This window comes from Hypomesus nipponensis, chromosome 18, assembly GCF_054491055.1.
Source record: "Hypomesus nipponensis isolate SF chromosome 18, ASM5449105v1, whole genome shotgun sequence".
In the NCBI taxonomy this organism is placed as follows: Eukaryota; Metazoa; Chordata; class Actinopteri; order Osmeriformes; family Osmeridae; genus Hypomesus; species Hypomesus nipponensis.
The window spans coordinates 15,871,694-15,887,500 of record NC_140378.1 but is presented as its reverse complement, the minus strand read 5'-3'; the positions used below and the strand labels follow the sequence as shown (position 1 = coordinate 15,887,500).

The following is a 15,807-nucleotide window of genomic DNA, read 5'->3' as shown; positions in this document are numbered from 1 at the left end:
GGTGTCTGGGTAGCGGTCCAGGGTGTTCTTCCAGGTCTGGAAACGCTGGCCGCTCACGTTGACAAACAGGATCTCGTCGCTGCGGCTCTTCTTGTCCACGGGAGGCTTGGGCATGATCTTTTTGGCCAGAGGGAGCCAGCCCACAGCAGCTGCCCGGGCGAAGGGCAGCCATGTTGCCACCCCAGCTGCCATCTTGCTTGTTAGTGCGACTCTCTGGGGTCGTGAGGACGAGAGGGATGCTGGGATGAGGGGGCCAAACGGGGGAGGGATACGATTTGACCGTCTCGGATGAGGAGGAAAAGGAAGGCTGGGTCCGGTCTACTCATTCAAACAGAGCAGGGGCCTCAAGAAAGAGGCTGGATGGCCTCCATCCCCGGTGTGCGTGCGTGCGTCTTCCTGTGCGGATGTCGAGGCTTCAAGAACAGGAGACAGGAGCGGGAGGCATGGAGGAGAGAGGGGAGTGTGGAGCTGTCATCGTGAAAGAGGTCAGGGTGTGGTGTAGACCTCGTGGGACACGAGCCTAAATGTCAGGCCATTAGAATAGCTCGGAGAAAATAGGTCTGGCTCACAACGCAGCAGAGAGAGGTCCTCTCTGCTAGGTCAGAGTGGATAGCAGACAGCACTAAGGAGTCACACCTCAGTCTGCATTCAGCGCAGTGTCATTCTAAGTTTGCAGTTACGTGTATGGCGTGTTTGACAAGAGTATGCTTAAAGTGTTCAAGAGAGGTAGGGGTAAATGCTTCCGGCTGCGTCCTGTCTCTCTCTCTCTCCTTCTCTCCCAGTCGCTCTCTCTCTCTCTCTCTCTCAGAAGACAGATTTGTTGCAGTGCTGTGGCTTTTCAAATTCCTATTAAATTGTGATGATGGTCCAAAAGTTGCAAGATAGACAGAATTTGCTGTGATGCTCTGTCTCTCTCTATTTTCCTTTTAGTGTCGCTCCATCGCTTTGATAATAGATGCCTCTCTGTTTTTTTCAGTTTCTCTCTCCCTCTCTCTGAATATGCCTTTGTCGATCTAATTCTCTCTCTCTCTCTTTTTTCCGCTCTGTCTTTTGCCAGATCTCCAGTGTTGTGGGGCAGCTCTGCTGTGGGCGGGGCCTAGAGGATGCAGGGGGCCGTCTCTCAGGCGCCTGGACTCCTTGTATGGCTGTCCCCCTCGGCTCCTGTCAACACACACACACACACACACACAGAACACACACTCTCAGACACAACCCAGCACGGCGGAACGGCACAGGTTGACACACAGAGAAGAGTGTGCGCGCTTGCGTGCGTGAGCTACATCCACAGTTACCGTAACGGCCATGGAGGACCTGGTTGGCCATTTGCGTCACAGTCTGTGTAAAAGGCCAGTCTTCCATATACAAACACAGGTTCTCCACAAAGGACAGTGCCTGTCTGGTGAGGAGTAATAATAACACTGGAACTGGAGCACACAGCTCACGACTGTAGTACATTACAGAACTGGAATAACATGACATCATTCTTCGACTCTATGCATGCAACGAGAGTTGATTTTCCATCATCTAACAATGGTCCTGCCATAGCAGCATTGTATACGTAGTTTAATGTTTTATGTACATTTTCATAATGACGGTCTGTTCATGTGGATCCTCTATCCTTTCTGAAGAGACAAGCCTTGATCTTCACTGACACTATTGTACTTGCTTCTGCTCCAAGCACAGTTCAATCTGCTAATGGCTTCTCCTTGTGCAGAGATCTAGACTGGGTGGACCTAAGTGAACTGAACTGCATCATATATGCCATAGAGCACGACGATGTCAGACACATTTCTTCCCTAGCATGCAAATTATGCACGCTCCCTTTCATACATCCTAATCACCGCAGTCCTTCTTAGTGTCTGTTTCCTGTCATACAAATAAAGTTTAGCAAATTCCAAATCCAAGCTAGATGGTTGTGACGTGTCCTAAGGAGACGAACCGAGAGCTGTCGGTTCTAGTGACCCCTGACCCTACCCTAGGTCACGTGACCTCTGTCACAACTACCGTAATCAAAATTCAATACACAAAATATGTCATGAAACACAGATCCCTGCCTTCTGACCAATACTGATGACATAAGTCATCAGATCTACAGAAAGACACACAGGGCTCACATGGAACATTGAGTAAACTTCCCTATCAATGCCAGATAGTTCAAGTAAAGACAGATCTCCATCCATGGACGTGCAACAATCGGACTGCCTCCAAACACACAGCCCCAACACACACAGCAAACCCTACAGCAGATCTGCATACGACAGCGTAGAAACAAGGTAGTACCAACCTCTGTGTTTACACACACGACCAGACGCAACGGCTGCTGCAACACACCATCACTCATTCAGGTGCTAATTGCTCGTCAGGGAACAGGTGAGAAGTCTCCGGCGCGGCAACCACGCTCCCCTCCTACAGTTACGCTCACTCACTCAGCCAGCTCTAAATGTGTCAGTCATCCGGAAGCCTGAGATGAACCACATGGCCACTCAGCCAATAAAACACAGAGGAAAAGAGCTGGGAGGTACTTTTTTTTTTTTTTTTTTAAAGCTCGATTCCTCCTACCCTCCTCTCAGTATCACTAACGTCCCTGTGTAATGATCGCAAAGAATTCAATTAGAGTACAGTGTGTGTGTGATGTGCATGTGTATATCATAACCAGTGCAGTACGTGTGTCTATTGTGTTTGTGTGCTTGTCCATTTGTGTGTGGACCTCCAAACAGACACATGAATAAGTGATGAAGTTGTGTGTGTGTGTTTGCCATGAAGGGTTGGTTCAAGTGTGTGTCCAGGCTGTGTGGTAGGGTATGTCAGAGCTCCGGTTCCCCCTACTCACCGTGGTCTATGACAGCAGAGCTGGCAAGCAGGGGAAGCAGGTTTCTCCGGGCTCCAGGACAGGAAACAGAATCATAAGCCAGGTGGAGCAAACGACAGCGCTGCGGTACGACCATATCCCAGACAGGACGGTGAGGGAGTGATTGTCATGCTGATCCCTCTCTTCTCTCTCTTTCTCTCTCCTCTCCTCCCTCTCGGCTTGGCACTCACTGCTCGCTCTCACTCCCTCCAACTCCAGCTCCTATTAGCTTGCTCAACCTCCCCACCCTCCCTCTCTTGCTTACTCTTTTTCGCTCTCTCCTTCTCTTTTTCTCTGTCTCTTGCACTCCCTAGCACTCTCTCTCTCTCTCTCTCTCTCTATCTCTCTATCTCTCTATTGCAGGCTCTTCTTTTCTCTCTTTTTCCTGCTCTCTCACTTTCTCTTTCTCACTGGCGTTTTCTTCCCATCACACACCTATGTGACTTCTGCCAGTTTAGAGTGTACTGTACATTAAAGGCTTGGCAGACATGAAGATGTATCAAAACAGTCCTAGATGAACCATTCCTGTCACAGTGTGCGTGTGTGTGTGTCCATACCCTTTGGTTTATCACATCTGACTCAGCAGTTTTAGACACATTGACTGGATAGGGTTCTTTCCCAATCCTTAATGTAAGTATGGACTACTGTAGATAAGAGGATGGATGTGTGGGCAGGAGAGAGCACTGAGGGGTAGTTTCTTGGCAAACTAAAACCTCAACAAACTATGAAGAAAACACACACCAAAAACTCTTCCTTCTGACTGGGACGAGGCAGAGGAGAAGGAGGTGATGAGGTGTCACATTCGGTTGAACACTTACAAATACAAAACGAGCATTCAGGATCCCCTTGCCAGAGCCAGCTCTGACACTGAGCCCCGACTACATATTTAAAGAGAGGAGGAAAGAGAAGACCCAGGTAAAGACACAGCCCCAGGACAAACCTACAAAGACATACACCACCTTAAGAAGGATGTAAAGAACCCCATGTGTACACACACACACACACACACACACTGTGATGGCTCTATTCCTTCACGTGAATTATTCATGTGGGCAAAAGCCGCGTTCAGCACTCTGCAGTACCAGTGATGCTGTAACCGATTATGCTGTAACCAGTTATGCTGTAACCGGTTATGCTGTAACCAGTTATTCTGTAACCGGTTATGCTGTAACCAGTTGTGCTGTAACCGTTTATGCTGAAACCGGTTATGCTGTAACCGGTTATGCTGTAACCGGTTATGCTGTTACCGGTTATGCTGTAACCGGTTATGCTGTAACCAGTTATGCTGTAACCGGTTATGCTGTAACTGGTTATGCTGTAACTGGGTATGCTGTAACTGGTTATGCTGTAACTGAGGAATGGCCGTTGACCCAAACCCCAACGCACACACACATTAGATGGATAGGAACTGGACTCATCCCCTTCAGGAAACTGCAGTCACACGCATTTGCAAACAAGCACACAAAAATAGACACCCACACAATAAATCAAGCACACACACATTCACCACGTGTAGCAGCTGCTGTAAATTACATACAAATTGTATGTGACTGAAGAGAAAAAGGGTTCTGTTCAGTGACCGCAGTGTTTGCTGGGGAAGTTTCAAACATGCAGGAATGTTTCAAGGACTGTAAAGTGGATTGTGTGAAACAAAATGCACACAGTTGAACCATAATTTTAGGACATTTTCTCATGGAAAAAAAAGAAGGAAATGTCTATGGGAATCATTTTAAAAGGTCATTTTTCCCAGACACATGGAGGCAAAGACTTCAACATCCAACAGCTTTGAGTCAGCCTTCCACGCAAATCAAGGACCACTAAACGTGGCCAAAGCCCTCTGTGACTGTTCCTGGACGGTAACAGGTATGGATCTCCCCATCCAGATCCTACTGATCATTACAAAAGGACCTCCACTGTGAGTTGTAGAAGCACACGGGTGTCCGAGTATGGTCTGCCCTCCTACCTTGCTAGTACCCTACATACATAGTCTGTGTAAACCAAGGACAGTGGAGAATATACATCAGAACTGTCCAACAGGGCAAAAACGCAGATTCTCCACTAATAACTGATTATAGTGGTGTATGTCTGTACTTGTGTGTCTAGGCTGTAAATGGTACGCGGTACATCTATAATCCACACCATTTGTTTCCAAAGAGGGTTGGGACTGCCATTATTATTAATGCGATCAGACTTGTCTCTGTGAAGTTAGCGATAAACAGAAACCACAGACAGGCCCCACGTCAGGCGGAGAAGAAGGCAAGGCAAGAGAAGTTGCTGGAGGAGAAAGCGTGATGTTTTTTCATTTCACATCACCTCTGCCTGCTGGCTCTGAAGTGCCAGCTCTGATCACATTCAACAACAATTCCACTCTGCTGACACCAGACTTGCCACCAAGAACACACAGCCAGAAACCACCTCCGAGCGGAGCTAATGCCGTGATCACCAGCCTTTTCTCCGGGTGATGTTTTCACCTTTGCCACTTACAGACATTACCATGAGGGTTCGAATTACGGGGGGGTTTGGTCCCCCTAATTAAAACTTGGACCCCCCCAAAATATAGGTAAAACAACAGGTCGGGGGGGGGGGGGGGGGGGTCGACACATTTATACATCGTAACCCCCCCCCCCTCGATTGTCATTATATAATTCACACTCTGATTGCCATCACACAACATCTAACAACATTACTTACAACGGGCGCACATAAGTAGCTGAGCAAGCATTCAAATTTTACAACACTGTCTCGAAATGAAACTTAATATCCTGCTGTTGCTATTGCTTTTAGAATAAATGTGTCTGTAGAATCCAGATATATATTGCACCTGATGGGTCGTTTGCCACGCGGGGCAGTTTTACCGTTTTTGTGCTGTGTTTCAACCATAGACAGTTTGAACCTGCAAGCATTAGCTGCGCTGCCTAATGAGCCAATCCCTCATTCTGAAGAGTAATAACGCTAGCGAGCACCGCAGAGCACTAGTATACCAGCGCGTTAGCCTGTAGCTAGGGGCAGCGTTTGTCTCGCGGTTCATTTACTGCAGCCTTCCTATGAATGATTTACTGTGAGGTGTGAAAAGCTCTCCCAAGGCTAGCCTAGCCTAGCGTAGCAAATCTGTTACACAGCCTAGCACCACATGCTAATGTACCAGAGTAGCCCCCCACCATTGCAATTTGCAAAGCAAAAAAGCTTAAACGTTTTTCTTTTAATCAAATAATTTATTTTTTGTAAGACAGCCCCCCCATAAGAAAGGTCAGTTATTTGAAGTTCTGTCACTGTGTGCAGCTCCGTCTAGACTTTTTAAATGCAGATCAGAAGGTCGGAGGTTTGAATAAAAGCGTCTACTTAAGACATTAGCATACACACACATTTTAAGCAAATACATTTTGTTAGCCTATTCATTTTTTTGTATGTTAACGGCTCTCCTTACACCAAGCAAATCCTGGCTTTACTAGGGACACTATTTTGTGTGTGGCCTAGCTAGGTCAAAAGTTAAATGTAGGCTACAGGAGATAGTGTGAGTAGAATACACATGCTGCAAAGTGAGCTATTCACTTAAGAGTTCAATTTGAAGACCAGCTCCGTTTATAAAAGTCTCCTCACAGACCATGTGGCAAGGGTGGAAAGGGGACCCAGTGTATATAATTTAAGACTCCTGAATGAAACATGAGGGGCTCACATAGAAGGGGCTGAATTCTGATACAAAGTTGTGAGTTAAAAGCTAAGGATTGAAGATTTGGCTGAAGAGAAGAGCGGACAGCCCTCTTAACATGCAGAACGAGACCTCCGGATTCTGCTGGTCCGGAGGGACAGTCCCTCACCCCCTCACCCCTCCTCACCACCACCGGAACACAAACACAAACCACCCTTCCCTTCCCTTTTCAGACTCAAAACTAAAACTATATCTCAGCCTAGAACTCTACTTTCAGACGTAGAAGAAACAGAGTGGTACTTCTGTTTACTTAAAACTGTAAAACTAACACTAACAAAAAAAGTAATCAAACATTTATTCAGTAAACTACTGGGCTCAGCGCACACAAAATCATTTATCATTGACTGTTTACCAAGCAGCCACACATTTAAGCTCTGTTGTGCTCTGCAGCTTCATTGATTGGCTCTCTTTAAATAGGCAGCCTCTTGTTACAGGGACAATTTAGGGCACCTGCTCAAGCAGCCCTGTCCAATGGGAACAGAGAAATATGGTTCTCGAATATGGAGGGAACTGCTGCTTCTTAAAGGAGGAAGGTTTCACTGACAAATCTGAATCCAATCTGTAAAGTGTAATACTGAAACACTGATTCACGACTTTTGCCTCGGCATTGTCTGTGTGTGTTTCACTAGAGGCTACATAGATTTCAGGTCAATGAAAGATGAATGCAGGATCAATTTGTTGGTTAGCCTTTTTTGCTTGTTGATTTGATCATTAATTGAGTTAATCGTTAAACTCGGTCTTAACTTCAGAGTATGGAAACACTGAACACGGTCAGGCTGTAGCCAAGAACAAAGAGAAGATTTAGATATTTTACAAGGCATCAAACTTTTAGAATTGAGGAATCTAGAGTTAGGTGGAGTACCTCTGATTAATGCTAGATGAGTAATCCTCATGTGGGCTGTCAGATATGAATAGAGCCTCACGATAAGACTGACGCACGTGGGGGATCATCTCAAAGGAACAAGCATCTCACCTTCCTTCCATCTTCTCCTCTTCAGTTTCAGCCCCCTAATCATATTCCCCTCTTTCTCCTCCTCCATCCTCTCCCTCCCTTCAGTGTCCCCACCACTCCACCTCCTCACATCTCCTTCTCTGTCTTCCTTCACCCTTTCACCTCTTTTCTCCCCCCTCCTACTCGCCGTCGCTTGATATTGCTGACTGGACCACATCCTCTAATGTCTTTGTTTGGAGTGGAGACAGGCATTTACTGTCTGATGAGGAGCTTAATACCTCCTACTGATTAATGATTGATACAAGAGAAGTAATTGCTTACAGTAGCCTGTCCTGCATCAGAAGCTCTTTTGAGACAGGAAGATGCCCTGAGGTTTACTGGAGAAACAAGAGGAGGACCCAGGGAGCGCCCTTGGCCTCGTCTCTGATTCCAGGACTGTGTCCAGAGTCAGGTGACAACGTACTAACCTCTACTAGGTGGGTTGGAAGTGCCCATCTGGCATGGTGTGCAGGGAGCTTCAGGCAAAAGGGTTGTGTGTTTCTGGACAGAACCAGGAGCAGGTCCAAGACCAAGAACAAGGCTAGGACACCAAGAGACAGTGGAGAGACGAAGGGAGAGAGTTAAAGGGGGCGAAAGAAGGAGGTAGGCCACATCATTTAGGACACCAAGAGACAGTGGAGAGACGAAGGGAGAGAGTTAAAGGGGGAAAAAGAAGGAGGTAGGCCACATCATTTAGGACACCAAGAGACAGTGGAGAGACGAAGGGAGAGAGTTAAAGGGGGAAAAAGAAGGAGGTAGGCCACATCATTTAGGACACCAAGAGACAGTGGAGAGACGAAGGGAGAGAGTTAAAGGGGGAAAAAGAAGGAGGTAGGCCACATCATTTAGGACACCAAGAGACAGTGGAGAGACGAAGGGAGAGAGTTAAAGGGGGAAAAAGAAGGAGGTAGGCCACATCATTTAGGACACCAAGAGACAGTGGAGAGACGAAGGGAGAGAGTTAAAGGGGGCGAAAGAAGGAGGTAGGCCACATCATTTAGGACACCAAGAGACAGTGGAGAGACGAAGGGAGAGAGTTAAAGGGGGAAAAAGAAGGAGGTAGGCCACATCATTTAGGACACCAAGAGACAGTGGAGAGACGAAGGGAGAGAGTTAAAGGGGGAAAAAGAAGGAGGTAGGCCACATCATTTAGGACACCAAGAGACAGTGGAGAGACGAAGGGAGAGAGTTAAAGGGGGAAAAAGAAGGAGGTAGGCCACATCATTTAGGACACCAAGAGACAGTGGAGAGACGAAGGGAGAGAGTTAAAGGGGGAAAAAGAAGGAGGTAGGCCACATCATTTATTCATGGCTCTTGTGTAATGGTTTCTATGCACAGATAGCCTGATGTTAATGGTCAGGGTTTTCCTGTGTCTGTATTTTTGGGAGTTTTAATATGGCCAGAACAGCAGAGTAGACAGCCAGGCAGCCATGGAGACACTGGCAGACAACAACAGTGCAGTCTATCTCAACTGCAATAACTACTGTGTGTCTATAGTTCTATAGTAACACCACCCCCCCCCTCTCCTTCTCATCCCTGGGGACAGCTTGGTCATATTGGCCATCAGTGCTCCCTTAGTTTCCCTGTTGACAAAAATAAATAGTTGACTATACTTTTGCATACATATTTAATGCCAAGTGAAACTGGATCACAAGTCCCAACAGAGCTGTAGGTCATTTATGGGGCAGTGCAAATACATGGTATTGAGGATAGTGAGTCTGGAAAGTAAATGAGTTAAGAGCACTTGAACTCCATAAAAGAGAAAAGAGAAAACAAAGACCTCTGTTTCCCCGATAAAGAGCGAGTTGGCCAGGGCTGTGCTCCTTTATCTGAACTCATTAAAATGTATCTACTGTACTTTAGGATGAGAATGTGGGCCGTCTCCTAAAGTACTCGAGGCCTGGTAGGCTATGGGTGGCACGCTAACCCATGTGACTGCTTGCCTTGATGGGAAGTTATTATGGTATGCTGCCGTGTCTCAAAGTCTAGCAAGGAGAAGCTCATAGTTTATGAGGCCCAGACCCCATGGTCAGTCGCCACGGCAACGGCCGTGCCCTGGGACCACTGCCTACCCGGATTCCCGCTATGACATCATCCAGCGGGGACTCGTAAGAGCCAATTACAAGATGATCTGTGACAACTGTTTTGTAAAATGCCATATTTGTTTACCAAACTTTCTCCTGTGTGTAGATATAAATAACTGAGTGTGAGTTTGAGACAGGTCAGTGGTCTTAAGGTCCTGTCTATGGGTGTGTGTATGTGTGTGTGTGAACATGCATGTCCAGCTCTGACATACTCTTCCCTCCCATTGACCAGAACTTAGAGAATAAAGAGGACAATACTGTAAATTACAGCTCATTAAAATCAATCAGGTCAGACTACTCTACAGCTCAGGTCTAACACACTGTGACAGGGTAGCTGCCCTGCTGGCCCAGACCATCAGGCTGCCATGCTATCTGACCCAGGTGTGCCCCCGTGCAATATCACTGTCCCTCTCTAACCCAAGCCATAGAACTCAGACAAGCACTGCTTTACCTAGCATTGTTGGAGAATGGAAAAGATTTGTTACATGACCCCCTAGCTTCACTTTGCCTGTGGTGTGGTGTGTGTTTGTTTGTGTCAGTGTGTGTGTGTGTGTGTGTATCAAGTTACTTCCTGTGTCTGACTCTGACAGGTCATCCTCAGGTGGCCCACAGAGAAATGCCGTGTGGCTGGCAGCGAGACTGGCACTGATACCACGGCAACATGAACCCCTGGCACAGCCGTCAACTACAGACTACAGGTCAGGTGTCCATGTTGGTTAAACGTTGCTTGAAAGCACAGGCCAACGTCCACACTGGCATCTCTGACATGCACACTTGTGGATGTCAGAGATGCCATATTTACAGAAGGATCTTTACGGATGAAATCAACCAAGCTACAGTTTATGTACAAGAGGACCCACCCAGAGTGCAGATTTTCAGTCTTAATGGATTGTGGTCCATAGACATGAGTACGTGCCTTGGTGCTGTGTTGAAAGTGAGGATGTGTGTATGTGTGTACTGCATGCGTCTCTGCTACTCCATCTGTTAGGTGAGGGATGCATACTAACACGCCGGCATTATGTGTAATGTTTCTATGAATCATGCCTGAGTGGGGAGGTGGTCGAGGGGATGGAGTAAAAGGATGGGCAGGAGATGAACGTATGCATGACTACAAGGCAAAAGAGAAATGTTGCCAGGACACCAGTCATCTTTAACCACTTAAACCCCCACACACACACACACAATGTGATCTTCCCTGAGCAGCGTGAAAAAGCACAGAAAATAACACAAAACAGGAGGATGTGTCTTCAGAATAGGGTTCAGGTTATGGTTACAGGTCACGAGAGGGTTAGGTGTGTGTGTGTCTGGGTGAGGGTGGGTGGGGATGGTGTCAGCCGGTTGGGTTAGACTGCTCAGTATAATAGCTGATTTGAGGTTGAAAGTTCCTTATGAAGGTTGTAGGTTCAGGGTGTCTGAGAGATTCTGCTGCTCCTTCAGAGTGTTGATGTTATGATGAGGAGGAGTTTTATTAATGGACGCAGAGGAACCGTCATCCGTTTCACCTGCCTTCAATTTGAGCAGATGAATCATAGGACTAACAAGAGGTCTGACATGACCAACGCCAGCTGGTGGGGTGCACTGGAGACGTGTCATCAGCTGCTCTTGTCTGTTAGTTAAAAGTTGTCATTAAAGTAGACTTTTAGAGTGTAAATTGAAAGTGCCCTACAACATTATACAGTAACAGTCTTTAACCTAGCCTGTCATCTTAAAGGCATTACCTGAAGTTCTACAGGACTGTTATAAACAGAAGTTCTACTGTTCTACAGTTTCAAAAAGTTTTAAAACTGAACACAAGACTAGAGAGCTACTGGTACTACATTCTACTGTTGCTACTGTACAGTATCTCTAAGTGCTATTAGCTTCTCTCTGGGAGATGTAGTGTGTCATAAAAACTCCAGAGAGTTTCTTCATTATCTCCACGGCAACTGGAGTGATGGAAAAAGCTGCAGGAAGAGAGAGATTTGGCGAAGGATCATTTGACTCAGTTTCTTCTTCAGATAAATGGTTCCTCAAGACTGGATTTAAACCTGAGGCTTTTCATTGTCAATTAGGAGGCTCCCACATACTTTCTGACAGCCTCCTACACTGGCAGAGTCAGTGTGTGTGTGTTTTCACACTGCCGCAATGACACACTGCACTCCCACTCTGAAGGCTAAAAACGAACCAGCAGATCTCATTACAGACACTTAGAAGAGCAGAATCAATATGGCTTCTGCAGGGGCACGATAGAGAGGAGAGGAGACCAGAGGAGAGGAGACCAGAGGAGATAAGACCAGAGGAGATAAGACCAGAGGAGATGAGACCAGAGGAGAGGAGACCAGAGGAGAGGAGACCAGAGGAGATAAGACCAGAGGAGATAAGACCAGAGGAGATAAGACCAGAGGAGATGAGACCACAGGAGAGGAGACCAGAGGAGAGGAGACCAGAGGAGATAAGACCAGAGGAGATAAGACCAGAGGAGAGGAGACCAGAGGAGAGGAGACCAGAGGAGAGGAGACCAGAGGAGAGGAGACCAGAGGAGAGGAGACCAGAGGAGATAAGACCAGAGGAGATAAGACCAGAGGAGAGGAAACCAGAGGAGATAAGACCAGAGGAGAGGAGACCAGAGGAGATGAGAGTTATTGCTTCCATCTCATTAAAAGTGGTGATGCTGTAATTATGAAAAGTTTCCAGCATGGTCCTGAGAACAGGCTGGCTGGGTTGAGCAGAGGCTCTGGGGAGGCAGACTAAGCAGAGATTAGGAGAACAAGGAGAGCAGAATAAGACAAGCACAAGAAGACAGAGAAGCAGGAATGATTAGGCTTGTATTTTAATGCCAGGCTGAAAGACAAACATGCTCAGTCAGATGCACAGACATGCAGATTGACTGTCAAACATATCAGGAAACTGACAGGCAGGCAGACAGGCATACAACTGTCCCAGGTTGTCGGGTAGGTTGCTTCTGCAAAGCTTAGAGAATCTTCTATTTATAGGCAGCTGTTAAGAGGAAAAGGAAAACTGCTAAATTTTTAAACTCTGTAACTTAAGTTCCCATCTCCCAGCCGCCTCTCTCCATCCCTCTTTCTCTCTGTCGGTGGTTGTCTAAGGGAACACCGTGGCCACAGTATGGTATCCCAGGCCGAAAATAGAAACCGATTACATCATCACCACGACCCCTCCAACAGAAACAGGAAGTCACAGCCTGTTGGTAGAATGGACAGGAAGTGGTCATGTCTGTCACCGCACCAGAGCATAACTACAGCCTTTGATGGGGTTCCTTGAGATTTATTGTGCAACACAGGGCTTACTTCAGTCGAAACAGGAGAACAGGGGGTGGGAGTGGTTTTCCGGGGGTTGTAGAGCAGCAGAGGGGCTGGGTTTCAGCAGGGCTGCGTGTGTTTATGGGAAAAGGCTGACATGATGAGAGGAGACATCACAGACAGAGGAGGTAATGCAGCTTGCTGTATCTGACCTCTCATGGCCTGCCTTTCTCCGTCTTGGAAAGAACAGGGCAGGCACGACATCCTGGAGAGTACCTGTTCATGTAGTCAACAATCCCATGCTGTCTTTCTCCCCCTCCACCGCCTCTCTCTCTCTTTCTCACTAGCTCATGCCCAGCAGAGGACAATGCCTGGTTGTCCTGTGCTAGTCTGTACTGTGTTTATCCTTGCATTGCCTCCATGTCAACCCTGAGCTTAATAATTCACCAACCTATTGTGCTCCATGAGAGAAAGGTTTAATCCAAGTTCACCCATGGTTCTTTGTCTTCCTCTTCCTGTCTGCCAGCAGCCTGCTGTCTGTTCCTGAGGGGCGGCGACCCTCGCATGATTACCCCTACCTAACACTACACACTGTTACATACTTTCGTACAAGGAGTGAAACATGCACATGTATGTTTGGGGCCAAGCCAGATGACATGTTATGTGATCGATGTATATATTATCCACATGCTAAATGTGCTCTGCAAGCTGCTATGAAATATTAACTGTTGAGTTGTAGCTATGGTGTGAGAGAGAGAGAGAGACCAGCAGAGACCTCCCAAGTAAGCGAGAGAAGGAGAGGAGGGGAACGGTTATGTGTTCTCTCCTCCCAAACAGACCCAGCTAACCCTGCATGAGACAGACACACTTGAGTTCTTTACAGTAGACCTCCGATCATTTCACTGTATTTCAATCATTCGAAAGATGAGAGGAGAAAAACTCCTGTCTCCATTTTGTGTCCTTCTCTGTCATGTATCCAGCTTCACTTCCTGTTTGGCAGGAAGACCAGACAGTCAAAGAGGTATCCCAGAGGTCAGCCTGTTCACTTACAAGTATTACACTCATAAAACTTGTCTGAAGTAAATTGACACTACTATACTTTTAGATCACATATTCCTGAGCGTATAAAAGAGAGAGCTGGTGAGTTATAATATGAACAGTAAAGTTGTCCTGGGCCTGCTTCACAGGAGGCCTACATCAATAACAGAGAGTCATTATGGTTTAATGACATTATTCACCAGTGGCTGAGCAGAAAGACAGAGATGGGACCGGTGGAGTAGCGAGGTATCTAACAGACTGTAGTACGAGTGCCTAGGGGTAAACACTCCGATTTTATTAACTGATTAATTCAGTCAGCACCCCTTGAGATTGTTCAATTTGACTGTCAGGGCACCTCTGTCAACCAGCATCAGTCCGATTAGCGTCGTCCAGCTACAGCTACACCTCAGTGGACGGGCTTAATTAAAGACCAGATTTGAAAGGTTGTAACCGCGACACCACAATTAACCTCATACAGCCAATCTGTCGATATCTCCCTGAGAATGAACCCAATCAAGCAGCTGCCTCCACCCCTCGCTTCTTTATTTCCCCGTAGTGCGGCACAAACCTACGAAACCAATTAGTTGACACCCCCATCACACACCTCAGAGAATAGAACTTCTCACAGCATGTTCTATTATCTTCGCATAACTTCTGGTGGACTCACATCTAAAGCATGAAGCACACAGTCCCTTAAACACAAACAAAACACTAACTTATTTATTAAGCTTTTAAGGGAATCTAATTGTATTGATGAAATTGCCATCCAACCTGTAAGCCAGAAAGTGAGAGGCAGACTGGCAGGCAGCCACTCTCCGGGTACCAGGACCAGCCAGGCAGGCTGGTGGTGCTGCTTCCTCCCCTGCCAACCTGTCAGCCAACCTGAAAATATAGAGGCGATGCTAACGTCAACCAGGTAACTGGCTACAACCTTTCTTTATTATTCTCTCCCTCTTCTACCCTTTTACCACTATTTCTCTCAATTCGCAGGTCTTTGTTAACGACTGAATGCTTGAGGTGATGGAGGATAGTATGTTCACGGTCCAGATGTCTGTATCTGGGGAGAACCTATGATTTATACATGATCTGGAGTGTGTCTCTGTGTTAGGTGAACAGAGGAAACCAGATCACCTCTACATTTGGAGGGCCGGATGTTTTGGTGGGGCTGCCTTTCCATCTTCTCTCTGATGGCCCAAACAGCTCTGTAACAACTCTTCTAATATCATCCCTCCATCCCTTCACTCTCCTCCTTCCGGCCCAGCTCCATCCCTCGCTTTATTCTTGTCTGACTGGCACAAGCAACAATCTCTGTGTTCTTTATTCCTTATAAAACATTTAACACATTCACCTTCATCTTAATCTTTTATGGACGCCCTACTTCAACACTTTTAACTTTCTTCCTCTGGTGCTCTTCCCGTAAAGCTGTGTGTGTGTGTGTGTGTGTGTGTGTCCAATGCAGACCAGAAGAGTGTTTATAGCAGGAGGCTGTTCTCCTTTCTGCCCATTGGACACGCAAACTGCCTTGCTAGGAGCCTCCAAAAGAGGGCCACAGATGAAAAACGATTATGAATGGTAAATCAACTCTGAAAGAATTACTATTTTCTATCAAGTGCTGTCTGCACGAGAGGAAGCCACATCGTGTTCTGTGACTTTGATAACAAGCAGTACAAAGGACACTGCTTTGTCTCCAAAAGGTTTAAAAGGATAATCTAATAAGCTACTAAACCTTGGCTGCGGTCAACGTGATATGCCTGCAGACAATGATGGGAGGGAAATATCCCTCTTTCTTATTAGGTGTGTTTGCCTTTGCCAATGCTCAACCTAGTATATCTTTCTTATACAAATGTCTTCATTATTTTCCCACCCTAACTGCTCCCAAAATGTTTTGCACTAAAATGTGT

General features: G+C 46.6%; 1 protein-coding gene across 3 annotated transcripts in view; it reads right to left on the bottom strand.

Moving 5' to 3' along the window:
- Window positions 1-15,807, bottom strand: part of kcnd1 (potassium voltage-gated channel, Shal-related subfamily, member 1) — a 37,854-nt gene that overhangs the window by 21,430 nt on the left and 617 nt on the right. The window contains exons 2-4 of one of the 3 annotated variants that reach the window (XM_084681199.1): window positions 15,038-15,195; window positions 14,678-14,788; window positions 1-1,161 (exon numbers count right to left, since the gene is read on the bottom strand). The exon at window positions 1-1,161 is cut by the window's left edge and continues 923 nt beyond it. In XM_084681199.1, the coding sequence (XP_084537325.1) occupies window positions 1-192 (192 nt within the window). In that variant the 5' untranslated portion in view covers window positions 193-1,161; window positions 14,678-14,788; window positions 15,038-15,195. The remainder of the gene's footprint in view (window positions 1,162-14,677; window positions 14,789-15,037; window positions 15,196-15,807) is intronic. The other 2 variants (XM_084681201.1, XM_084681200.1) reach the window with 2 other exon arrangements.